General features: G+C 40.9%; 1 protein-coding gene across 2 annotated transcripts in view; it reads left to right on the top strand.

Annotated features, from left to right (window-relative positions):
* COAB (4-phospho-panto-thenoylcysteine synthetase) overlaps positions 1–19,715 on the top strand; it is a 102,363-nt gene that overhangs the window by 60,877 nt on the left and 21,771 nt on the right. For both annotated transcript variants that reach the window (XM_087672755.1, XM_087672756.1), the window contains exons 8-9: positions 13,007–13,108; positions 13,320–13,439. In XM_087672755.1, coding sequence (XP_087528881.1) covers positions 13,007–13,108; positions 13,320–13,439 — 222 coding nt within the window. The remainder of the gene's footprint in view (positions 1–13,006; positions 13,109–13,319; positions 13,440–19,715) is intronic.

The following is a 19,715-nucleotide window of genomic DNA, read 5'->3' as shown; positions in this document are numbered from 1 at the left end:
CTGGTGGCAGTTTTCAAGCTGCGATCACATCATTGACGACATCCCCATTAGTTGACAACCACATTGCAAGATGTGTTTATCATCTAGTTGAGTGTTTGACATTTGTTGCTGCCAAAGTTATTGGAGGCTATCTTGCTAGTTTTCATGATTTGTCAAGGTACGATATACTCTCCTACTCATTATCTTTGCCTTGATCCTTGAGACATGAGAGTTTGGGGTATAGTATTCCTTCACTACATAGTGTGTTTGCTACATGAGCATTACATTATGCACATTCAATCATTTATTATCTTCATTGTGTTCATTGTCTCTGAGTTACCCTAAACCTAACTGTGTTCTATTCAATTTATGTTTTGCTATATGCTTGTATTTGTGTTTCTACGTTAGGGTATTTCTTTATAGGTAAATAACCATTAACTTTAATTAAATAGCCCCAAAACTCAAGTAATTAGTGACTTTTTTTAAAACTAGGAGCGGTTTGAGGGAGGTTCAGTGTTTCACATGTAAACCTAATTTGAGAGGTCCCAAACTTTCTATATATAGACAGTTTGCCCCAAGGTGGTTTCATGTGTTTAGTACAATACGATTCATACATGAATTAGTGCGGCACAAAATATAGACAGAAACTTTAAGAATAAATACATTGTTTGGTATATTCATTAAAAAATACATGTATATATAAAAATACATATAAAATGTGCAACTTAAAGATAGATCAATCATCACAAAGTTTCATGAACTAAAGACTAGAGTCAAAACTAGAGTCTTGTATTGAGTACTCCAAAAAGATACATCAATGGCAAATGATCATGAAAGGATTCAAAATGTATAATGACAAATGGACAAAGAACAAAATGTCTAGACTCATGAGGACTCCTCATCATTGGGCTCAAACACATCGGAAGGTGGAGAGCGGTTCTTAGTAGAGGAGGCCTCAAATGGCTTAGCAATGTCGCCATCACTAACAACATTTCCATCATCATCATACTCAAGCTCCCTAATTGGAGCATTTCCTACAACAATTGCACGTGTAGTGGAGGAACTTTCAGAGCGTCGTCTCACATAGGTCCTGATGGCTAGTGCAGGGTGGTCCTAGTGCTCAACTCAAGCAACAACTCCACGGCCCCTATGTGTGCGTGAGACTTGACAATCGATCTCCTCCAGCTTCGTGTAGAGATCCCTATAGATGGCCTCCCGATTCTCATTTTTTTCTTTGTTGACACTTTTCAAGGTAGCCTCGCTTAACTCGATTTCATTAAAATTCACCTAATTGAAATAAATTGATAATTTGCATATTTAGAATCTAACTCATTATTTAGAATAGGTAATAAGTGAAATACAACTTATTACTTCTTACTTACGTGTCTAGCCATGGGTATCTCATGCATAGTTCTAAGCATACGTAAGTTAGAATGACAATAAATTAGTTGCTTTGATTGTCTTGTGCTCAACTTGTTTCGGATCTTGATATGAATGACAGAATAGTAAATAAACTGAGGAGTTTCTCTCACACGCACTAGCCAAACAATCTTGCATTAGGCAAAAAATTCAAATTCAATGATTATACAACAATTTAGCTTTAGGTGACAACTTACTAGTGGGTTCCTACAACTTACATGTGCAAGTAATCTAAGGGTAATCTTTTGGAGAGTGGGTACTTGTTATCCAAAAGATTCCCACAAAAAAGAAGGCTTGATCGAAGAGACCCTCTTTTAGCATAGAGTGCTAGCAAAAGTGGTTTCTCTTTGGTAGCTATAATTGATGAAATCTTATGAGAATGTTGTGTACTCGTCTTCATTCAATGCCTTCGGGAGGTAGGCATCTGTATCGACTTCCAACTCTTGATCCATGAAAAGGGGTGGAGCTTTGTAACTAGGATGCAAGAGGATAGCCAATTTTGTGGATGAATCTTCTCATCCACTTTTATCTTTTCTCCACTAAGTAAAGGACGTCATCACGCCTTGGTGTGGCATCCAATACGTCAACACTACATTTAAAAAAAACATTTAAATTAGTCATTCGAATTAAAAAATTAAAATTCTTTACTTTAAACTCAATTAACTTATTAAGAAAAAGTGTAGTTACCTTGGGTCCTTTGCATCTAATACTTTGCCTACCTTGAGCTCCTCAATGGCCTCCTTATAAAGTACATGAGAAGCCCCAAGGTGGCGCCCTCCATATCAGTCATGTGTAGAACCCTATATAAGGGGGTAATAGCAATCACTAGTGCTCGTACATCATTTCAAATTGCCACTCTCAAGCAAAGTCTCTAAATGGCTTTCCCCTCCATGCTTGAGAGTGGCTCCTCTTGTAGCTATGCCTTGAACTCCTTCGAGACCATGGTTTGCTGAATTTTGTTTCGTACGTCATATAGTCACTCTGAAAGCAACCACATGGTGGCAAGATGGTTCTCGGAGAGCTTCTTTAACTCTACATCACCGTAGGTGCGGTAGATAGCCAAGATCTTTACTTTCTCGGTGATGAAATCTACTATGAAACAAGCATCTCTAACAATCTTTCTTATCCATTCCAATGATGCTATGTCTTCCATGAGGAGATTAATGCAATGGGTGGCACATGGAGTCCATTCAATGTACGGGAACACCACTTCAAGCAAATGGCGCATCCTTCAGCAATTAGAAGCATTGTCGGTGATCACTTACACCATGTTGGTCACACCAACCTACATAAGTGAAAGAGGAGATAGGTTTGAGTTATGATGGAAACATGGATCATGGAGATAGAGATTTACGAACCATGATGGAGAATGAAGAGGTAGAGGTTTATGAAGAGATAAAATGCACTATCATTTATGAATATTAAAACATAAAATGAGTAACGAATCCTTGAATTTAAAAAAAAAAAAAAACTTAATGATAGCTTGGCGAATATGTGAGTGTCATGAGGACATGTATTTTTGAAAACTCACTTAACATGTGGATTAGTTTTTAATCACATGATTAAGTAAATGTTGTATATGTGAGGTGTAACTAGGGTTAAAGTAAATTTACAAGCCTGGGACCCAAAGAAATCACGGAATGTCAAAGACAAACGTTGCTATAAGTTATGCTGCACAGGTACTTGGTGGCATTTGGTGCCAGTTGTTGGCCTAGGTCATCCTTTTGGCCATAAGTGTCAGTTGGTGACACTAGAGAAGTGGTGTTTAATGGTACCTAATGCCAATCTGATGGTCAAAGATGATGCAAAGACACTCGGGAATGGAAGTTGCCCAGCCAATTTAATTATTGGCCAGTCAGATTAATTTTCAGGGTACCGAAATAATTATTAGATTAATTTTCAGTATTTAAAGACTGAAATTTAATATTTAATTATGAAAAATGTTGAAAAAACCCTTTGGAAAGGTTGCCGCATATCAAAATTGCCCATGCAAGACTGAAAAATGTCTTTAGAGGCTGAAGAAAAGCATTTCTATAAATCCACTCTGCAAGGGAGAGGGAGAGGAGGTTGTTGGTCCGATTTGCAGCCATTGGAGGATCTTCTAAGGCAGCCAGGGGCAAAAGAAGACCAATCAACAGCAGGAGACAGCATCTACAGGCTGTTGAGGCAGGGCAGTAGCATTAAATGACCGATTTTCTTCAGTTCTTTGCATCTACATGCTGTGGTGGCAGGGCAACAACTGCACTTGACTGATTTTCAGTCTTTCTTCGCGACAAAACTTTGAATTTTCTCTCTCTAAAGCTTTCCTTCTCATCTCCCAGCCATTTCACAGTCTTGCTCTGAAGATCTCAACATTTGAACCCTTGGAGGTTGAGAAATTTTAGATTTCTCTTTTGTAAACCCTAATTTACAGCAAAAATTAGGGTTTAGTAGCAGCCTTGGGAAGCATGCAAGAAATTGGGAGCTCCAAGACTTGGATTCAACAAGGTTGAAGGTGAATTTCAGCTGAATTCATATGGAGGACTAGCTAGCCATTGAATTTGGGGCATTTCCATTGTCTATGAAGTGGGTGAAGACCAAATTGAGTGCCCGAATCAAGGGCAAAATAGATTGAAGACTTGTTGGTCACTTTGGACATCAAGGGGAGTTGAAATACCGAAAGGGATTGGGAGAATCCCATTGTAAATCATTTTTTTCTTCAATAAAGCTAAAGAAATACTGGAAGGGGCGCCAATTTTAGGGCCAATCGGGTGTGCATTGTCCAAGATCAGTAGGTAAATTTGTAATTTCAGATTTGCATTTATTGTTTGCTGCTGTAATTAAGTTGTAATTAGGGACTTACCACCCTATCCGAGGAGGAAGGTTGGTTACATGGCTCCATTGTCGAGATACCATCAAATCCTTTGAATTGGTGGGCCCGTGGTACTTGATTGCAACTTGGGACTATTGCATTATTGCTGAAATTATTCTTAGTGGTTAATTACAGCAATCATGTCTTCACATGGTGATACGGGATCAAGTGGAGAGGATGCATCACTCCTTGGTCAATCACATGGTGAAGGGGGAAATGTAATGACTGATGTTGGGTATGGTTCTCAGCATGGACAGCATGCTGAAAATGTGGGAAATGACCCAAATGTTGGCACTTCAATGCGTTAAGAGGCTGATGACCAGCAAGGGGCTGAAGAATTTGATGATAACTTCAAGGATCGAATGCGTACAACAACAGATCTTTTTGTTGAATTGGCAAAGGATCCCCAGTTCACTCAATTCTTGAATGCCCCAAAGAAGGACATCAAAGGCAAAGAGAAGAAGACACCTTCTACAACTTCGGGACAACGAAAAGAACCAAAGGAAATGTCTAAGCCTTCTTTAGAAGAGCCCAAAATGCCTGATGAGCACAAACAATTGGTATCCGTGGAGTAGCAAGTGCAAATGCATGGCCAACTTGGTAGTGCCAATCCATGGGAACATGGGCAGCAAGGCAAGTATGCACATGTAAGCATGGGACAGCAAGGATACATTGGTGGTGATACTATTTTTCATGTTATGATTGGACAAGCATCGCATACGGGAATGTATGACACAAATCCCTACTGTATGCAGCAGCCAATGCATAGCTCACAACATCCAATGTATCCGGGTAATGCAAGTGGAATGCCTAACCCCATGTATGGCAGCATAGACACGATGCTTGGGGCACAAAGCGGGCCATATGGATATGTATCGGCATCCCTAGGGACTGTTGGAGCACAAGGATTTGGTGCTGGTCATGTAGGTGCTTCAGATAGTTTTGGTTTTCATGCAAATACAGCCAATGCACTCTTTTTGCAGCAGCCCATTTATGATAACTTGACTCCCATAGGTCCGTTGAAGGACTATGATGAAGGTGGGAAAAGTGTGAAGTTTGAGGCTTTCAATGGTGCACAAGATAGGTTGAAAGCACTTGTTTTTATTCAACAGTTTGATGCAACCTATTTTGGAGGCAACTTCACAAAGGCATCTAAGATACACAAGGCATCCACATTTTTGACGGGAAATGCATTGCAGTGGTGGTCTACACTCCTTATTCAAGGGAAGTTACCTACCACTTGGGTCCAGTTCGAGCAAATGTTTGCTTCAAATTGGTTGACAAGTACCTTTGAAGTAGACATTATGACAGCTTGGAATCAGTTGAATTCCAAAGACTATAAGAACTTGGATTAGTATAATAAGAAGTTTTGGGATGCATTGTTGCTAGTTACTTCTTATCGCACAGTCCTCTCCATGAGCAGGTGGAGAAGTACATTTGTGGTTTGCCAAAGTGTATTCGGGATTTTTGCATTAACTCCACTGTTTTCAGCATGTCTTAGCTTATAGAAACTACTACTATAGCTGACACATTGCTGCGTGGAAAGGATGGAGGATTCCACGGTGATGATGCCAATTCACATGTCAAAGAGGCAAAGGCTGAGAGAAAGGGTAAATCTGAAAATAAAGCTGAAAATCGGGGCAGATCTGAAAAATAAGGCTGGAAAGAGGAACACATCGCAGAGAAAGAGTGGGAAAAGTGATGCACTGTCACGTGAACCTCGGTTGTTGACTGCCAGTACAGTTTATCACACTAAGTTGGATGCCACGAAAGAGCAATATGTTACTGATTCGAACTTTGCTAATGTTTATGATTAGCTTTGCAATGGCCAAAGGCATGGACACTTTGTGTAAGAGATCGATTTCTGATGATGCATGGATGACTGTGTCACAAAGCAGTTAAGGCCTAGAGTTATCACTGAAAGTCATACTCCTCCGTATGCAGGACAGAGGTATTGATGCCACGGTCCAGGCAGTGGAGCATTTCTTTTGTTGGCCAGCTTTGAGGTATGATGTAGTAGAGTTTATTAAGACATGCATCATATGCTAGAAGGAAAAGCATGATAGGCAAAAGATGTCGTGTTTGTTGCAGCCCTTGCCTATTCCAGATAGGCCTTGGCAGAGCATTGCACTGGACTTTATTTTTGAGCTTCCTAAGACACAGGGAATGATGGGATATGGACTATCATTTGCAAGTTTAGCAAACAAGCCCATTTCATTCCGACGAGGAAGAAAATAAAGGTTGATCATATGGCACGATTGTTTTTGTAGCACATCTTTAAGTATCATAGTATACCAGAGTCGATTATTAGTGATCGAGACTTCCGGATGACGAGTTTATTTTGGAAGGATTTGTTTTGAGAATATGGGTACCACGCTGAAATTCTCATCATTCTTCTATCCGCAGACAGATGGTCAGTCTGAGGAAGCAAATTCCACAGTGTTAGATCTTTTGAGGTGCTATGTTCTAGACCACAAGACACAATGGGAGCAGTATTTGCCCTTGGTTGAGTTTGCTTACAACAACACAGTGCGTAGTTCTACGGGCAAAGCTCCATTTGAGGTAGTAAAGGGTGGTAAGAAAGTACCCTCGATTTTGCACACAAACGATATGATCTTTGAGCTTGATCGCTATGTGGAAAGTATGGATGTAGCTTATGAGAAGGTTAAGTATGCACTTTAAAGATCACAAGATAAGCAGAAGAGGGCAGCTGATCGCCACAAACGTGCTTGGTAGTTTATAGAGGGTGATTTTGTATAGTTGCGTTTTGAAAAGGCAAGGCTGAAAAAGATGAAAGGAAGAGAAAGATTGTATTCGATGTTGAGTATGAGATACTATGGGTCCTTCGAGGTGTTGGAGAAGATCAACAATGTGGCATATCAGCTGTAATTACCTCCACATTGGTGGATACACAATGCTTTTCATATCAATTTGTTGAGGCCTTTTCATGATGATGTGCCAAAGGATATGTTTGCTGAAATTCAGCTTGAGGTTGAGGAGCTAGATGAGGTTTTGGTATCTGAGCAGATTTTGGCACTCAAGGAAAGAAAGGTAAAAGGTAAAGTTTCCAAGAGATACTTGGTGAAGATTCAAAATTATTCACCAATGGATGCCAAATGGATGGAAGAGGATGACTTGGTAGACCATCCTCAGTTGTTGTAACTTTACCTAGATGCCTTTCAGTTAGAGTCGACTTTAGTTCGGGCTCCGTCAGGTTTAGCAGTGCAAGGGTCCGGAGTATTACTTGATGCTCAAGGGGGAGGTAGTACTTCCACTTCTCCAGTTATGGACAACTCTCATATGTAGTGGATCTCGGATGTATTCAGCATACATTCAGGGTACTGTAGCTGTTCAGTATGTTTGCCAGGAGATCACTATTCAATGTACTAGTCACTATGTTTGGTATGCAGATCGGTATGGTTTTCACTGCAGCTCTGAAACTCTACATTTGCATCTGTTATGCTGGGGGTGCAATTATTTATTCTTGGTATGCATTTGTTATGCTTGGTATAGCATCGGTTAATGATCATCATGGGCTGATTATCGAATGTTGGTTTTCAGTGCATGATCATTAATATTCAATGGTATTCAACTCAGTTTTTGATCAGCTTGAGAGCCGTTTATGGTCACTTTTTGGATCAGTTGTGCATCAATTTTTGCACTGATTGCTGGTCAGTTTTTGCACTGTGTTTGTGACCAGTTTGGGGTCACATTTGCAACAATTTGTGCTCAGTTCTTAGATCAGTAAGTCATCAGTTTATGATCAGATTATGCTCAGTTTTCAATGGTTTACATCTAGTTCCATGGAAAACATCATATGTTATGATGCCATGGATGTTTTAGCCATGGTTTATGCTTGGTTATGCTATGCTATGGTATGCTGTGCTATGGTTTGGTTTTGCTAGATGAGTTGAGCTCATGAGAAATGGACATGTCACATGATAATCTGGCAATGTTTTTGAGATTCTTTGTGAGTCTTATGTTATGTTATGTTGGTTGGTAATTTTTAGCATAGGTGGGCAGATGGAATGGTTGCACAACATTGCGCAATGTTGTGTTGACTATGATGCCCTATGAAAAATTCGAGTGTAGTACTTTGCTTTTGATGCATTTGGCAGTGCAATCGAGGACGATTGCAAGGATTTTAAGGGGGAGGGTTGTCATGAGGACATGTCTTTTTGAAACCTCACTTAACATGTGGATTAATTTTCTAATCACATGATTAAGTAAATGTTGCACATGTGAGGTGCAATTGGGGTTAGAGTAAATTTACTTGCTCGGGACTTGAAGAAATCATGGGGTGTCAAAGGCAAAAGTTGCTAAAAGTTGCATCCACTTTCATATGAGGCGAACCACCTCCTCTTGAGCTTTTGCCATGCTCGATGACACATGGCCACTTTGATAGGAGAGGCGAGAGCACTTCTTCATGGTCTCATCCACCATGGATTGATGGATGGAAAGACATGGGCCACATTGACCATCCACTTTGGTGAAGTGGATGATGAGCCTTGTTACGCTACTAGTCATCGTGTTCCCACAAAACTTGCAAGTCCAATGGTATCAATTTGCATTGCCCAAGACCTTCACAAGATTTGTGGTGTAGAGACCAAAAGCTTCACAAAGAGGCTTCGGCATTGTGGATAGGGATAGGGAGAGGAAGAGGGAGGTGGATTAAATGAAGAGAATGAGAGAGAGGGTAAGAGATATGGAGGGGAGAAGAGGGGGTGAGGGAAAGGGAGCGCAAGAGGAAGAGGGATAGGGATAGGACAGGGAGAGAAGTGGAAGAGACGGAGAGGGAGAGGAGAGGAAGAGAAGGTGAGAGAAAGGGATAGGGAAGGGGAGAGCAAGAGGAAGAGGGATAGGGGATAGGAAAGGGGAGAGCAAGAGGAAGAGGGATAGGGATAGGAGAGGGAGAGAAGTGGAAGAGATGTAGAGGGAGGGGAGAGGAAGTGAAGGTGAGAGAAAGGGATAGGGAAGGGGAGAGCAAGAGGAAGAGGGAGGGGGATAGGGATAGGGATAGGAGAGGGGGAGAAGAGTCGAGATGAAGAGAAGGTATTGGAGGTGCTTCAAGCTTGAGCCCAAGAGGGGAAGATTGAAGGAGGAAGCTGATTTTTGGATGAAGAGGTGAGAAGGGAGGGCTGCGCTTTCTAGTGGGCTGAGGTGAGGGAGAGGAGGAGAGAAGTTAGAAAGAGGAGAACAACTTTCAAAAGTTGCAAAATGCCCATCAGCCATCATTCATGCATGCAATGGAAAAAAAAAAACTAGCTAGAAGTTTGAATTAGCACATAGTCTGCAACGATCGGATTTGTTGGGCACTTGTAGAAATGCATGGAACACTACATGGGATCATAAAGAAGGATCGTACGGTACAATACCGTATGGAACCTTCCATGCATGTACAAAATGCAACCTTGGTCTGCTCCCCCACTCAACCAATCTCGTTTTTTGCAAGTTTCAAGTACTCTAGCTTTGTTGTCCTCACCCCATTCGTAGAGGATATGTCAGCCGTGACTGCTCGACATTGCCTCCATCGATCTTGTGCCTACTTCCAGCCTCTACCTCACCGATCATGCCTTTTGTTGCTGCTCCTTGCTATTGCCAGTTCTTCAGAGGCTACGTTTGCAGATGGTGGTGGTTTTCAGGTTGCATTCACATCATTGACAACATCCCCATTAGTTGCTAGTGACCACACTACAAGCTGTGTTTATCATCTAGTTGCTGCATTTGACCCCAAACTGTTGCATTTACTTCATTTTGGTATTGTTCTGCCTATTTCCCTGTGGAGGCTGCATTTGCTGATTTTCTCTCTCCTCACTGCTTTGTCTGTGAGATCCATCATCTACTGTTGTGTTTGCTGCTACTAGACATCTTGGAGGCTTTCTTGTTGCATTTCGGGATGTGTCATGAGTACGGCATATTCTCCAACTGTTTTAACTTTGCCTTGGTCCTCGAGATATAAGAGTTCGAGGTATAGTATTCCTTCACTACATAGTGTGTTTGCTGCATGAGCATTGTATTATATAGATTCATTCATTTATGATCTTTAGTTTGCTCATTTCTCTAAGCTACCCTAACTCTAACTATGCTTAGTTTAGTTTATGGTTTGTCGTATGCTTGTATTTGTGTTTTTGCATTAGGATATTTCTTTATAATTACCTACACACTTAGACTTGATTTGGCCTTTCCGATTGATCTTGGACACAGATCACATTCGGATGCTGATGGCCAATATCCTTCCTCGAAGGAAAAAGAGAGCGGTACACTCACATCCTCACAAAGACTCTCGTGGCAGTGTTTGCCGAAAAAGAGTTTTGTACATTTTGCTAGAAATCCAGCCATGTAGATTACTATTGTTGCTTAAAGGCCAAGAGTCTTAGACCCACACCCAAAATCATCTTATCCCTAGCTAAGGGTCTTTTATCCACACCAAAGCTAAATCCAATCCCCATTCGTAAATCAACCTTAGCCCTTCCAACAGTGGTAGTGCCACTCCAAGGACATTGAGAGAGGTCTTCCCAAGGGAGGTAGTGTCCTTGAGAGAGGTCTTCCCAAGGGAGGTAGTGCACTTTCTCCACCCCTTGATATTTGTGTTAATCAATGGCTGGCCATCAATGCGATGGATCTTGGATTCCCCCCTCGATCAATGCCTCATAGAATCTCTAACTAGTTCGGTCATCACCTCTCCGTAGGCTAGTCTCTTAGGAGTCCTAGGTCATTCTTAGGGACCTTAGACTAGTTCCTTTAGGCTTAGCTACACTTTTTCAAGACTTTCAACACACTTCGTGTTTTTTTTTTGGTGCTTCCACTGCATCTCACTCTAAAAAGTATCTCAACATAAAACATTTGATATGCTGAGTCTTTATTGATTTTTTCATGCTAGGTTTAGTATTTCAATTAGGACCAACATTGCATGTATATTTTCACTCCTACCTAGTTTGAAGGTTTGTTTTTCAGTTATCGCCTTGGTAAGTATTGCCTCCATCAACATGGAGACGAAGATAGTATCTTCTCTCTTTAGATCGGATATTCTTTTTGCTTATCTTGACATCTGTCTATCTTTCCTTTCAGTTTGAATGTTTTTATCATTTAACCATAATTTTCTACACTTCTTGTTTATTTTTTCATGATAGGTAGTCTACTATTCTAGTGGTTGCATCTTCACATTCTCGACTAGCATAGGAGCCACCTTCTGAGATTGAGTTTTTCTCTGTGCAAACCCTAGCATATCTTTACACTAGATAGGTGGAGGTAATAGGCTCATATGTCTACATGGGAGTCACATTTAGTGCATCGACGTGGAGCTTTGCTATGGCACAGGCGGCCAGGGATCGATTCACATGATGATTTGTTGCATTGGCCATGTGGAGTGAGTGTTACCAAGCACACTTCTAGGAGCCTCACATACAGAGGTGGCTATTTGATTGAGATTTAGAGGCTCCGCACATTGTTACTGCAAGAAGACACTACATAGAGGGGAGGCAAGCAGTCATAGCTCTCAGATTTCTTCTAGTCAGTGACCACACACACAGTACATGCATAGAGAGAGGTGACTATCTAGATAGTTAAGGAGATCAGAGCAGCACAACCACCACTGAGGCAGGGCTACCAGACGAAGTTACACCAAAGAGAGATGTGGGAGATTCGTTGGCAGTAGAAGTAGTACATGGGGAGAGCTAGGAGATCAGACCAAATATTACCCCTATACTATCTCCTCAGGGATGTATGACATACTCTACCCACCAATTTATGATTCGGTGGCATTAGTGATTATCGTATCTTCATACCCAGCTACACAACTAGATATATACAGCTTCACATATCCCCCCATTATCTCTCTATTGTATCGGTAGTATCTTCTTTCTATGCCACTTTAGTCTCTCTTTGCACAGTATATCGCCATCACTTGTCACATTTTACTACATCACACTTTGATATTCTGTGTGTGTGTGCGACGTGTGTGTGTGCTCACACACACGCGCAAAACAGAATGGGAATGTCAAGTATCTTGCCTAACAGCTGAAAACATGTCCCCAGGGAACACACAGCATTGTGGGGCATGCTTAATATCTTTAAATGCACCCTAATGCTCTTAAGTAATAAAAGGAATGTTTTTGAGGCCAAAAATAAGAAAGCTATGAATGCTGAAAGAAAGTCAAGCCTGTTGAAAGCTTGTTTGAATTCAAGGTCTGTGACTTATTTCTTTTCATTCCCTATTAGAACACCTCTGCATAAATGTCACTAAGGTAAAATTACAGTGAAAATCTTGTAGATAAACCATATTGGTTGACTTATTTTGCTGCATTGAGATTCTAGAGTTGACATGTAAGTGATGCCTAGGAGGAATTGACACCAGACCTTTTTTGGCTGGCCTGAATGACCATTGATTGATCTGCGTCAGCATGTGAAGGAAAAATTTGTGACTTCCTTTTTTCCAAGAACAGTTGTATGTATTAAAGCACCTCAACGCTAAGGTAAAAACGCAGTGAAAGCCTGGTAGATAAACCATATTTGGGGACTTTCTTTACTGCCTTTGGATACTCGAGTTGAAGATATGTAAATGATGTGTATGAGTTCTTGATGTCAAACCTTTTTCAGATGGCCTTAATGACCATGACTGATCTGAATCTTGTGTTTTCGGCATGTGAAGATAATTTATCTAGCTTACATGTGTTAAAATAATTTACTGAGTTTGGAGTTTGCATTTCGGACTTTATGATTGATTGCCATTATTAAGGATCTTATTTGGGTCCGAAGCAGATTTTGCATATTATTGCCAAAAATATGCACTCCCTACAGAAGTATGCAATGTTCTACCTCGCAGCAGCAGTGTCCGATTTTTATGTTCCTTGGAATACAATGGTAATACTCCATTCCTCATCTTTGTAGATAACATGTTGATTTCAGATGGTGCATCTAAGTTGTAATCCAACAAATATACTTTTTGGTGTAATGAGGAGGAATATGGGGAGACTCTATTTCTTAACTTCATAGATATACAGTTTTCAGCTAGTATAATTTGAAGTTCACCGAATGTACATATTTTTAATCTCATTCCAGTGTTTGTCCTTAGGGAGAGCACAAAATTCAATCTTCAGAGGGTCCTCTAGCAATGCAGCTTGCTTCTGTGCCCAAAATGCTGTATGCTATACGACAACATTGGGCTCCCTCAGCATTCTGTGTATCTTTTAAGGTTAGTTTTTTTGCCCCCTTTTACACCTGATAAATTTGAATATCTTTCAAATTATTCAACTGTTTTATGTTGCTTAATTTATATATCTTTTTGTCTTTTCTGATATAGGAGTTTGTTTCGGCAAACAATCCTGTTTGCTTTTCTGATATGTAAGGTTGGAATTTAAGTTATGGGCCATGTTGCTTTTGTGATATGGAGAGATCAACCTAGATGCATTTAAATATATTCACTTTGTGATAAAAATATTATGTGGTGCTTTGCAAACTTGCTCCTAATACTTGTCAAATGATGAAGGTAGACCCTTTAAAATGCATGTAAATATATTCACTTTGTGACGTGAATATTATGTGGTGGTTTGCAAGCTTGCTCCTAATACTTGTCGAATGATGAAGGTAGACCCTTTAAAATGCATGTAAATATTTTCACTTTGTGATATGAATATTATGTGGTGGTTTGCAAGCTTGCTCCTAATACTTGTCGAATGATGAAGGTAGACCCCTTTAAAATGCAAGAGCGCCCCATAACAAAGCAATAGATCAGGAACCTCAATAGGATTGACCATAGTGCTTTCTCTCATATCTCCCCTATGTTGTCAGTTTCAAGTATCTCATAGTTGGCCAAATTTGTAGAATGTGGTTTTGAGCACAGTGGCTCCCCCAATTGCCTTACAACAATTTACAATTGTGCCACTTACTCAAAAGCAGACATTAATGGGAGCTGAACATTTAATTGATGGCAATAGATGGTCAATATATCTGGTTCCAAGACATACAAATCATTGTGATAGTGTTAGAAGAGCAAACCGAGCAGTGGTATAATGAAAGATACAAGATCAATCAAAGAAACAATGCACAACAGTAAATGCAGGAGAAAATGTAACTGAGATCAGGAATCTGCCATGAGAATCAAGAGTATAGTGGTTGAGCGTGAGCTCATACACTCCACGGGCTCCTCTTCCACATAAGGATTGTACAATTACATGGTTGAATGACTTGTTGCCACACTTATTCCAAGAAAGGAGTTGTCCTACCAAAAAATAGGTTGCCCAATAATCAAATAAACAATAAGAGGCCGCCCATATATCAGGACGTGGGCATCCGTGAACCTGTGAAATGACCACTTTCAACAGATGGGTGGATGAATGCTGTGGTGGGAAGCCTGGGGTGCAGCATTTTCATGTGAGTTAAACCATCCACTAACTAGACGCTCTACTAGAGGAGGCAGAGGGAATCCTTGAAGCACAAAGCAACAAAGGAGATATGCATCCTTTGACAAGGATGCGATCTCCAAAATTTGCAGATAGTTTGTCTAATCCACTTGGGCAAGTTTGGAGGCATAGATTCCGAGCATCTTGGAGTGAGTCAATCCTTGAGAAGCACAAGCAGTGACAGCACTCTGACATGCATCATGGGTCTGTTTTGCTGAAATTGGTATATTCTTACTTTAAAACAAAAACCAATTCCTCAAATGACAAAGCCTTGGGATTTTCTTTTATCATGAAATGAAGAGTAGATACAAAACTTGAATAAGAATTGGGAAGACCATTGAGAAACTTCTGCAGACGTGAACTGTTTGGCAAATCTGATCTGGAACAATTAACTGCTCCTTCAGATCTGTGATGTTTCTTGACAAACACCTAGCCAGAAAGCTTTTTCTTTTTTGGTATCCATGATGGATGGCTAGAGCAGCTGACTGTCTATGTCCAAGTGACTTTGACCTAGGATTGTGAGCAATGCCACTTGGTTTGGGGGACTCCTGTGAACACTTAGTGCTTTTTGACAGTATGACCCACCCAAACAGGGCTTGCTTTTTGACAGTATGACCCACCCAAACAGGGCTAAGGACATTTGCGATTCTTGTGGAAGAGAATATCTGCCTAAACACAGACAAGATCCAGACACAAGCATCATCAAAACACTTGGTACAAACCTGGACAAGCCAGATGGAGCCAGACAGGTTTGGTCAAAGCTGCATAGGATTAATGAACGAAGAAACTGCAGGTAGCATGACAATTAACTTATGGCAGGCCAACTCTATATTCACGTTAGATTGCTGGTCCACCACAAGTTTCCAAAACTGCCTACATTCACATACTAAGGGTTTTACAATAATGATAATAATAATGAAACTTGAAGGGTGTTCCTTGCAAACTTGACACTTGCTATGCCTTTATGCTTTTCATCCTTTCATATACAACCTCAGTCCATAATATAGGGGAGTTTTGGAAACGGGGAAAACAGAAACGGATAAAACCGGAGTTTCAGAGTTTTGGCCAAATTTTAGAAATTGGAAAACAGCGTTTTGGATTGTACACTAAAATAAATATGATATTATGTGGTTATGTAAATATATCAATGTCTACAATAACATGTACCTCAATTTCATACAAAACTTTGAGTCTTTATGTCATATGATTGAAATCATGATTCATTATACGTGTTACGACTCATGATTGAAGAGTTAAAACTCAATGGTTAAAACTTGAGATAGCTTAACACAGTCAAGACTACATTTTCAAAACTTAAAACAACAAAATGAATTATAGTTTATGACTCATGAATCATTTGAAGACTAACATCAAGAATAGTGGAATCAAGATGCATAATAAGTAAAATCAAGATACAATGATACATATAATTATGTCATGTGAATAAAGCAAACGGCCCATGCGCCGACAATTCGATGCATTGTCGGTAACAACTGGCACTACATTTTAGGGACCCGCCTACAACCACAATTTACAAATTACAAGTTATGTATAAATCAAATTTCAATTATGAATTATGATATTATGATTTATCCTTGTGAAAGAAAGTGAAACAAATTTAAAATGCAAATTGCAATGTACACCTCAACGATAGCTTGTCGAATGTGGCGGTAGATGAATGCACCCGTCGTTTTTCTCCCCCTCTTGCTTGTATCTATGGCCCACAAAAAGTAAGTGCCGAGTGAACATGAGACGAGTATGTTGATGATGCCCCGTTTCTTACAATCACTCCATCCGTCGGTGAGAATGGAGCAATCATATTTTATCCATGCTGTCCGAATAGGATCAAGGGCTTTATCAATCCTCTCATTCTCTCCATCAATCTTTCTCGTCCTCATGTTGTTGTATGTGACATCGGTCCATCCTTTACATGGACCCACATTGGCAATGGCTTTTACCATGTTCTTCCATTGCTCTTGCTTCAGGACATTGAATGCAAGATTGCACTCAATCACTGTGCGTGTAATTTCAATGTCCACAAGTCATTGCCTTTCTCTAAGAAAGACAACCGATCCACGCACATGACTGGGTGCTTGAGAGAGAGACGATTGTCTCTCTGGCGCCGTATGAGCCTCCACTCTTTGTCTTTTACCGGATCCAGATGCAGATGTGGAGCCCCCACCACCAATGGTAGAGGCCTCTCTCGCATTGGTTGAAGGTACACCCACATTGGATGCTTCCTTGTTAGTAGGCATAGGAGTTGGTGCCGCTAAGCCACTTTCTCCTCTTGTGGATCCCCCTCTCATCTTGGTGAGAATCTCCTTCGCAATGTTTGGAGGGATCTCCTTGCATGGAGTAACTTGCTCCCCTCCCTGTCTTGGAAAGATGTTGGAGAAGCTGAGTTGCACCACTTGTATAGCGCTTCCCGCAATACTTGCATGTCCAATGGTGGGAGTTGGACTTCTTTGTGTTCCTCTCCACATGGATCGCATGCAAATTGAAGGTCTCGTGCTTCTCAGGAGTCATGGTGCCGACGATGAATAAAGAGGCGAGAGAGAGAGAGAGAGAGAGAGAGAGAGAGAGAGAGAGAGAGAGAGAGAGAGAGAGAGACTTGAGTCTCGACTCTCAACTGTTGAAAGTTGAAACTTGAGTCTTGAAAGTTGAAAGGGAGGGAGACTCGAGAGGCCCGAGGATTGGGGTAAAGTTGTGGGGTAAAGTTGAAAGAGCAAGAGTGAGAGAGAGGGAATGGGAGATGAGAATGAAAAATGCTTTGATAGGGTATGGGATAGAGGGGATGGGATATGGGATTTAACTCTTTGAGAATGGCAAATGCTTCAATAGGGTGCGGGAAAGAGGAAGATGAGAATGGTAACTTGTAAGTGCTTGCTGAATTGGTGTGGAAGCATGGAGGAGAGGATCACCTTTTGTAGATGAGAGAAGGGTCAAAGTTCAAATTTCAAACAGTCAAAGTCTAAAGAGAGAAGGAATCCAAAGTCTAGACTCTAAAGAGAGGGCTGGAAGCTCGAGCCTGGAAGGAATCCAAAGAGGAGCATTAAGTTTTGCATGGATGATGGTTGGAATTTGGAAGAGAGGGGTGGGGTGAGGTATCCAAGGCTTCCCACCCCCCCAAAAACTACAAAGTGCACATTGCAGCCTATAGGAAATGCGCAGGAAATGCGAGACTCGGGGGCGCAAGAATTTATGCGAAAAGAGCACACCAGGCTAAGTGGCTGAAATAGGCCAGTTTTATCGTACGGAATCGTACCGTACGGTACCGTATGGATTGTACCGTGCGGACCGTTTTGTACCACGTACGGAGGCAACTATAACGAAACGGTAGTGATCATAGAGACATAGCGTGCACACGTTTTAGAGATAGTCGAGAGAAGATGGGCGTGGATGCATAAGCCCATCCATGGTTTTGCCGCATTGGTACATCCAGTCTACAAGTCGTCGGCGGTCATGGATGATAGAGAGTTCCATTCAGACCAGCTTGATTATTTGACTCGTGTGGTTCTTGTTGATGACCACAATGCAGTGCTAGAGGAGCTAGGATGCTATGCAGATCAGAGAGGGCATGTGGCTTTTGCTTCTCCCACTTGTTGGAGGAGAGAGTCACTTGTGAAGCGTTTATTTTGGTGGCAAGACTTTGGATACGCATTGGAGACCCTTCAGCTCTCAGCCATGAGAGTCCTTGCCCAGGATTGCTCTTCGGGTGCATGTGAGAGAAACTTGAGTGCCTATTCTCTCATTCACACAAAGATTCGCAATCGGCTTAACACACTATAGTTAGAGCGGCTAGTCTATTGCTGCACTAACTTATGTATGATGAGGGCTATGATGAGCATGGTAGTCCGAAGCAAGTAAAGTTTAAACACTTAAGCATAATATTTAAAATTTGTTATTTTAACTTTTAAACTTTGAACTTTGAAGTTTAAACTTTATACTTTACAATTTAGACTTTAGCATTTAGTATTTACAATGAATCATGATCAATCTTACATGCATCACTACATTGATGATTGTGTAGGTGAATATTGATAAATTCAAGTTGACGGGTGACACTCTTCCGAGTGTACATAAGGAGGTGGACGAGGAGGAGGAGATGATTTTTGCAGAGGTCTATAGAGAGCTTATAGCAGCAGATAGTCGTGACACTCGCAGTCAGCGTGCTCCTGGGTGAGAAGTTCAAGTAGGTGGTAGCAGGGGCATGGTCATTCGACGCCCTCCATCATCGAGGAGGGGTGGTTCGAGTGGCTTACAGGCATATGTAAGGCGGGGCTCTAGTAGCCACTCGAACGACCCTTGATGATATCCTACCCTTGCTTACACAGCCGCCAGCTAGGAAGCCATCATTTGATGATGATGGTAACCTCATCAGTAAGAATGAGTATGAGTGTGTCTCATCATCGGATGCCGAGGAGTCATCTTCAGACTCTCTTGATGAGTACTCAGATGGTTCTGATGATGATGATGATGATAGTGATGCCTCATCATAGATTCATCAACATTTATATGACATGTCACATAGGTGTTTTTTTTATATGAGATATACGAGACTGTAGTTGTATCGCATGTTTTGCGTAGCCCATATGACCGCGATGGTCACCCTCATGTATTCGTCTTATTTTGTAATGAAATGGGTATTTTCACTTTAAACATGTATTTTATGATCTATCATGTAATGATTTATGGTTTTTGTTATTTAAAAAATCATTTTAATTTTTTTCGTACTAATATCGTACCGTACCTTATAAAATCATAAGGTACCAATTAGAATCGTATTTTATCGTACCGTACCTTTCGTACCTGACAACTATGCGTTTCGTATCACGTATAGAGGCAACTATGGCTCTAGCTCTCCTCAATGCACAAGTCTTATGTACTGGTGCCGATAGCTTCTCATAGAGAAGGGAGTAATTATCTTGCTGTTCTTGTAGTATCTTTGGGATATCACACATTTTATCTATATCAATCTTGTCGACATTTACTTGTGAAGGTGAATGTGACAAATTATAAGAGAAGATTCAACATATTCAATGTTCATACATATCGCAATGTACAATCCC

The sequence above is a fragment of the Lygodium microphyllum genome, chromosome 30, assembly GCF_053477565.2.
Source record: "Lygodium microphyllum isolate KBCC chromosome 30, Lygodium_microphyllum_v1.1.10, whole genome shotgun sequence".
In the NCBI taxonomy this organism is placed as follows: Eukaryota; Viridiplantae; Streptophyta; class Polypodiopsida; order Schizaeales; family Lygodiaceae; genus Lygodium; species Lygodium microphyllum.
Note: the sequence above shows the minus strand (reverse complement) of the source record. Positions and strands in the feature narration are given on the sequence as shown.